The 7,364-nt window shown below is 46.3% G+C and overlaps 1 protein-coding gene across 1 annotated transcript in view; it reads right to left on the bottom strand.

The window, feature by feature from the left end:
- Window positions 1-1,122: 1,122 nt before the first annotated feature.
- LOC144270278 (cytochrome P450 2J2-like) overlaps window positions 1,123-7,364 on the bottom strand; it is a 29,120-nt gene continuing 22,878 nt past the window's right edge. Inside the window, exons 5-9 of the mRNA XM_077826641.1 lie at window positions 6,808-6,984; window positions 5,812-5,953; window positions 4,839-5,026; window positions 1,679-1,820; window positions 1,123-1,301 (exon numbers count right to left, since the gene is read on the bottom strand). Of these exons, the coding sequence (XP_077682767.1) occupies window positions 1,123-1,301; window positions 1,679-1,820; window positions 4,839-5,026; window positions 5,812-5,953; window positions 6,808-6,984 (828 nt within the window). The remainder of the gene's footprint in view (window positions 1,302-1,678; window positions 1,821-4,838; window positions 5,027-5,811; window positions 5,954-6,807; window positions 6,985-7,364) is intronic.

Below are 7,364 nucleotides of genomic sequence, written 5' to 3'. Positions count from 1 at the left end.
ACAGCAGCTTCACATGCACAATGATACTTTCAGTGTCAAAACTCACTCCAGAATCTTTTACGGTTTTCCCTATTGAACTTCAGAAACTGAAGAAAACTAGGCTGCGCGCAGCTGATTTGGAAACGGAACCTTTTCAGAAGTGGAATCAACAGAGCGCGATACGTTTGGTTGAGATTAGTGGGATGGTGATGCAATAAATGGTAGTACCAAGTGCACCAAACCCTTAATTTTCATAGAATAGTGTTATATCTAAGGGTGATCCTAAGAAATGGTGGTAATTTGATCTAATTTCTTCAGTTCTCAACTGCTCAGTGCCCTCACTTTAAGTAACCAGTAGTAGAATGTTGTTCCACTAACTTCTCAAAAGAGGATGGAGTTGTAAGGGGAAACAAGGGATTCTTAAGGAAAAAAAGAGTTGGTTCCTGGAGATGCCGTGATTGATATAACAAAACAGATGCATAAGCAACTTGTCAAGAGACAGTAGCTTTAATGAGGAAACCAGGAGAAGAAGGCGAACAAAAAGAATCTGTAACACTATAGTGACACGTCACATTGCCAAATCCAAAGGGACATTCAAAAGAATGGTGGTTGTGAGAGGAAATGAGGCCCTAAAACTGCAGACATGTGCATGCTTAACTTTACTACTGTGAATAGTCCTCCCAGAGAGAGTAAAGGAAGGGGGACCCAAAGTACATTGATAGCCTTTGGATAAAAACATGTGAAATGAACTTTGAAGGAGAGAAGAGAGGTTTTGTGAACACAGAAGAGTGAATGGTACACACTGAAGTTCAGTTAAAATAATGCATCTTTATTATATCTGGACAATTGTGCAGCTGTGGTGGGACTACAGCTAGTTCATCAGTATCTCTACTGTGTAGAAATAGTTTAGATAATTCTTTCCAATAGGTGTTACCTTGCACTTTTGTACACTGAAGATCGCTTGATCTTTGGCAAATGCATTTATTTTTTAAAAGTTAAAATTTAATAAGTCTGTGTTCCTAAATAAAACTATCTCCATCCACTGTCACAATACTGAATTATCAAATAAGACTAATAAGATAAAGTACAAGATGAATATTAAAATCCCTGACAGAATCACCTCCATTTATGGTTCATTGCAGACTAGCGTGGAACCACATGGAGCTTATATGGATGTGGCTGCAATATAGCCCCTAAAATATAGTTTAGATTGACTTCCTTCACTCCCTCTGGAAGCTGGAATGTGAACACCCGCAGCAGGTTTACAAAGAAGATGAAGAGCTCAGTTCTTGCCATCTGTTCCCCCAAACACACCCGATGCCCTACGGAAGGAACAAGAGAAGGGCATTACTCCTACAAATGATTGCACAGAGTGAGTCAGAGAAAAGTGAATTTCCAAACAAAATTCTGCTGAGTCTCTTGGACGCTAAGGTGAGAAGTTGCCTCAGAGGGACATAATCTGTATAATTTTCTTTACCTGAGATGCTAGATATATATCTGGCTTTGGGTATGTCTATGCTTCGAGCCGGGGATGTAATTCACAGGCAGGTCATGGAGACATGCCCATGCTAGATCACTAGAAATAAAGCATGGCTGCCACGGTGGGACCAGCGGGAAGGGCTAGCTGCCCCATGTATGTAGCTAGCATCTCACATGCTTACATACTTGGAGCAAGCAGATTTAGATGCCAGTGAAATACCTGCTGAGAAAGGTATGAATGCTTCATTGTTTACAAAGTTGCCATCTGAATCGAGAAAGTGACTCGGGTTGAACTTCCATGGGGTCTCCCAGTGTTCAGAATCGTATACAGCAGAGTGTAAGTTTGGCAATACAATTGTGCCCTGAAAAAGAAGCAAAACTTAATTGTCTTCTATTTGTGAATTAGTCTTTGTTAGCTAAGCATTAAAAACAGGAGCAGGTTCTCAGCTTGTGTAAATCAGTGTGGCTTCATTGACATCAACAAGTCTATGCCCTTTTACAGCAGCTGTGTGGCTCAGACTGTCTAGCCTCATTTCTCTGCTTATCAGCGTGGTTCACCAGGGTCACATCTGATAGTACTGTACTCAAATGTTCTGTTACAAATTGTCCTCTTTTTCCTTTTATCACATTCTCTCCTTCTCCTCTATTACTGACACAGAGGTTTCTCATCTGCCCTCTAATCCATCTGTCCCAGCAACCCGATCCTACTCTACTTCCCTTCACCCCATTCACCCTCTTCCTTGCTCTTTCTTAACCACTCACTCCTCTCAATAAATGCATGCTTTTCTCTTCCCTATCATGAAAAAAATCTAACCTTGACCCCACTTACTTCCCTGTCCCTTTCCCCTCCACCACCACACATAGAATATGTCTTCTGTAACTACTGCTTTGAGTTCCTCTCCATCCAGTTCTACATCTGAGATAGCTTTTCTAACATTTCTTCATGGATGTCCAGCTGGAACCTTCAATTCAACATGGTCAAAACTGAGTTTTGGCCTTCTTCTTTCTCCATTTACTCCATCACTGTGGATAACACCACCACCCTCCCAGTTGTTGCAAGACCATAATTTGGATGTTCTCATCAACTTGGCCTTCTCTCCAAACTCACAAATCTAGACTGCAGCCAAATCTTGCTGCTGCCACCAATATAATATTTCAAAGATTTGGCCTTGTCTGTGTCCAGACTGTCATCTAATCTTATCGTTTTATGCCATGAGCCTTATAATCTCTTCTTCTCTGGCCTTGATGCCAGCTACATTGTCCCTCTCAAGTGTATTCAAAATTCTGCTACTAAGATTGCATTCATGGCTTGTCACTCTAACCACATTAACCGTCTCTTTCCATTTCTTTGCTGGGTCCGTCTATCACACCACATCAGACACTAGCTCCTTGTCTTTGCATTTCTGGCCCTTCACCAGTGAGCCCCATGCTATCGGTAAGATCTACTGGCACATTGAATAGTTGGCTCCTGCCTTTGCTTGGTATTGACGGCAGCCCTAATCATCATCTCCCTCAAACGCCTCCAGGCTTTCTCCCGTGATCCTCTCATATGTGTGGGGAAAATGCCCAATCAAATTGATAAAGCACACCACCATCTCTCTTCCCCGACCCTTAAAACCTTCTTGATGCCATAATGCCTACAGGCCTAGACTACTTCTGCAAAGCTGTGGTCATTTTTCAACTCCCTACCTACTTCCACCCTATTTGCCTGTTCTGTCCTGTCTCATGTATAGACGGAAAGTGTTTGGGGGCAGGGACTGTCGTCTTGGCTATTTTTTCTGAAGTTCTTACCACAGTGGGGCCCTGATCCTTGATTAGGATAGCGAGGCATGAGTGTAACATGAATACTTAGGCCTGGTCTACGCTACACAGTTAGGTGGATGGAAGGCACTTTACATTGACCTAATTATGTCAGTGTACACACCACAGCTTTGTCCCACTGATGTAAGTGCCCTGCTACACCGACATAATAACTCCACCTCCACGAGAGGCATAGGACTTACGTTGGTGTAGTTATGACAACACAGTGTCTGTGTAGCCACAGCAGCTGTTGGCTGACTTATCAATTTTACAGCTCCATGCTGGAGCAGTGAAATTGACAAGAAAGCTGGGTAGCTGGAGCCTGGCTGGGCTGTTGCAAGGCGGCTTCCCACTCAGGGAGCCGAGAAGCCTGGGCAGCTGCCCCCTGCACCCAGCTGTGAGCAGGGAGGCATGAACCCTGGGTGGCTGGCCTCCACTCGCAGGTGGGAGTGGGGAACCAAGAGCCTGGGGGTGGGGAGGAGCAGCTGGGCTCCCAGTGGGGAGCTGCAGGGAGCTGAGAGCCCTGGCTCTTAGCCTCCCTACACTGCCCCTCTTCAGTCAATGGAAGTGCTTCTAGTGAGGACGCATGCCACCAACAGGAGGGTAGTGTGGACATCAGCCACAGCAGTAATTACAACTGTAAATCTGTAGTGTAGACTGTAGGCCGGGGTGAGCAAACTTTTTGGCCCTAGGGCCACATCGGGTACAAAAATTGTATAGAGGGCCAGGTAGGGAAGGCTGGGGGAGGCTATGCATGGCCTGGCCACTGCTCCCTGGGACTCCTGCATCTTATCCAAACACCCCTGCTCTCTGCCCCCTGATCATCCCCCCAGGACGCCCGTCCCCTGTCCAATCCTCCCTGCTCCCCACCCCGTGACTGACCCCCTGAAGCCCCCCTGCCCCCTATCCAACCCTCCCTGCTCTCCTGCCCCACCTTATCTGTGGGGTGGGGGAAAGGGGGGCTCAGTCCTTTCCCTGTGCGTTTCCCCTGCTTGTTTGGCTGCTCTCTCTGGCAGTCGGGCAGGGCTCGCTCCCTGTTTGGGCTTGGCTGCTGGGGACAGGGGCCAAGCATGCTGGAGGTGGAGGGGGGCCCTGGCTTGCTCTGCCACTGTCCCTGGCAGCAGGGCCCAGACCCCTTGACCGCCCTCCTGCAACTCCCCCTGCTCCTCGCCCCCCTCCGCCCCCAGTAACTCCCCCTGGCCACGCTATAGCCGTGCCGCCCGGCTGGAGCTGCAGCCATGCTGCCCAGGAGCTGGGGGAACTGTGACTGTGAGGGAGGGAAGGGGGAGGGACCAGGGGCTAGCCTCTGGCCCGCTCACCACGCTGCGGGGGAATTGGGCTGGCTCCTCTGCAAGCCTGTCCTGACCCCGTTCCCTGGCAGGAGCTCAGGGGCCAGAGGGAAGGGTCCTGAGGGCTGGATATGGCCTGTGGGCCGTAGTTTGCCCCCCTCTGCTGTAGGCTGTAACAGTGTCTGTAAGTCAACCTAACATAAGTTGATGTATGTCTCTAGTGTAGACGTGCCTTTAGTAATAATGATGCAAAAGAAGCAGGGGTCATTAACATGGGGAATACCGTTGTACCTTTTCAACGGGAAACCCCAGCACTGTTGTATCCTTCACGCACTGCCGAGGGGCCCCGACAGCAGTAATGTTGCTGCAGCGCAAGATCTCATGAATCACAGCGTTTGTGTAAGGCAGTTTCTTCCGGTCCTCATAGTGGATTAGTTGGGAAGGTTCCAGAACCGTGTCTAGTTCCTTCTGGACTCTCTCTGCAAAGAAATACTCGGTTTTACTGATAACCGGTGAATATTTTTCGTCCCTTTTTCTGGTTTTCTTTTTAATACGCCCATCTCTTTACAAAGCTGTGTTAACTTGCTGTGTGTCCCTTGACTGGACCTACACAATCCAGGGTTTTGTAAAATAAGAATACGTTGCCTTGAGATGATTTGGAGTGTGGTTTGATCCCTGCATTGGTTTGAAGTTGATCTTTAGAGAGGGGGAGCGTTTCCCCAGAGCTCATGGTAATTTCTCAAATGGTACTTCTCTTTCAAATTAATCTTTACAGAAGTGCCTGCATATTCCCGTTTAGATGAAACAAGGGACATTGACATATTCCCATTATATTCACCATATCTTTTGACAGGAAAGTTATAAATACATGTCAGATTAGGTAAATTTTTAAGTGCTGTTCACTGTTTCTACTTTGGCAATGAGAAAGTATTCGTGAGAGAAAATATGCTTGTTTTACTTGTGAAATTGCCCCTTTAGCCTGCTATCTTCCCTCGCCATTGTCTTAGTATGAAGGGGGAGACCAATAGCCTGCTGGTGTTGCATTTCATGCAGCTGGTGGGGTGACAGCATATTTCTATTTCCTTTCATGATATTTCATAGATTAAATTCTCCTTTCTGAGCTGTTAGATATTAACAGCTAAGCACTGATGTTCATTGCTGGCAGGTCACTTTATCTTACAGCACCCTGTTAATCTGAGCTAATATTTGTTTAGTAATTATTGGCAAACTTTAATGTGTGTCCCTTTGATGCGCATTCACTCACCTTGGATATCTGGGTATTGCAGCATATAGAGGAGTGCCCAGCACAAGGTGATAGTTGTGGTTTCTGTCCCTCCCAGCAAAAGATCAGCCACAGTCTGAACCATGTTATCTTCATTAAAGGTGGAGGTGGGGTCATCTTTGGTCTGAAGGTGACATTCACAAGATTTGAAAGCAGAAGGTTCTACAGGAGTACGGTTGACTGTGTGGTAATTAACAAATTTTTCACAGGTTGGCAGGCCCTTCTAAAGGGACGTATCTCTCAGCCCATCTGTGACACAGCTAATTTTCCTCCCCTGGCGGAGAGAAGGAAGCAAGTCATGTGACAGGCAGGTGTGTGACTAAATCGAACCTCTGGGGAGGTAGAAAAACAGAGGCTGGTGGATGGCCAAATGGATGGGGGCGACAGAGTGAAGCTGCAGGGAGCATGTTTGCCTCCTGTAGTGATTCCTGGGAGGGGATTTGGGGCTGGGTAGAAAGACCCATCTGGACGATTTTGTTTTCCTTTTGGGGAGAGACCAAGAAGGGGGCCAGGCCTGGCGTCTGCTCCAGTGGCTTAGAGAACAGAGGAAGAGACAGTACCTCAGCAAAAAGGGGCTCTGCCCAGCTTAAGGCTGAGTGGGAAAGCTTTTGTGTTTGTTTTGGAACTTCGTTAAAATCAGCCCAAAGAGGTGCTGCTGCTGCTGGACTTGGGAAAGCCTCTTTTGAGTGTGAGGAACCAAGAGCGGAAACTGAGGCTGGGTATTGCAGCAGCACCATCCTTAGCCACAAGGGGGCGCAGGGGAGGCAGCTGACACGGTTAGTGTTGCTTGATGAAAACGTCTCGTGAAATGTCCAACAAATGGCGGGGAGGAAACAAAAATGCTTCTGAAGTCCCAAATTACAGGAAGATTTGAAATATTAATCTATAAAATTATTTAGCAATCCTTCAACTAAGTCTCTCTGCAGTGGACAGTGAGGCTAAGGAGAAGCTCGTGTTATACAGAGTACAGGCACTTACTTTTGCTATCTGAGCCAGGTAGAAGTCAATGAGATCCTGTGGATCATCTTCTTTCCATCTCTCCTCATGACTTCGGACTTCGTTCTTAACTAAATTATGCATAAAATTGGTGTACACAAACACTTCCTGGTGAGGTCCTGGGAGATGATGCATAAACCATGGGAAAGCATCATACATCTATGGGTAAAACATAGGGGAGATGATGTGAGTTCTCTGATATAAGCAAGTGAACCTGAGGAAGTTTAAAGTGTCATGAAAACTTAAATAAAAGTATGAAGGGACTGGAGGGTTTACATTTCTAGTAGGAATATGAAACCTTTTAACCTCTGCTTTAAGTCAGTTCTGATCTGGACTAAACTGATCTGTTCTACATGCATTTTTGTACTGTGCTTATTCATGGTAGTATCTGAGTGCTCTCCAGTGTTCATTAAACAACTTGTCTGCACACCTATCATGGAGTTTGTTCGCTCATTCTCTCCCCAGAGCATGTGCATTGGAGAGTCTTGTTTCAGAAGGGTGTTTTTAATATAAATATACTTGTTGCTCTGTGTTTAGGT

The sequence above is a fragment of the Eretmochelys imbricata genome, chromosome 9, assembly GCF_965152235.1.
Source record: "Eretmochelys imbricata isolate rEreImb1 chromosome 9, rEreImb1.hap1, whole genome shotgun sequence".
Lineage (NCBI taxonomy): Eukaryota > Metazoa > Chordata > Testudines > Cheloniidae > Eretmochelys > Eretmochelys imbricata.
The sequence above is the reverse complement of the archived record's forward strand: the minus strand, read 5'-3'. Positions and strand labels throughout refer to the sequence as shown.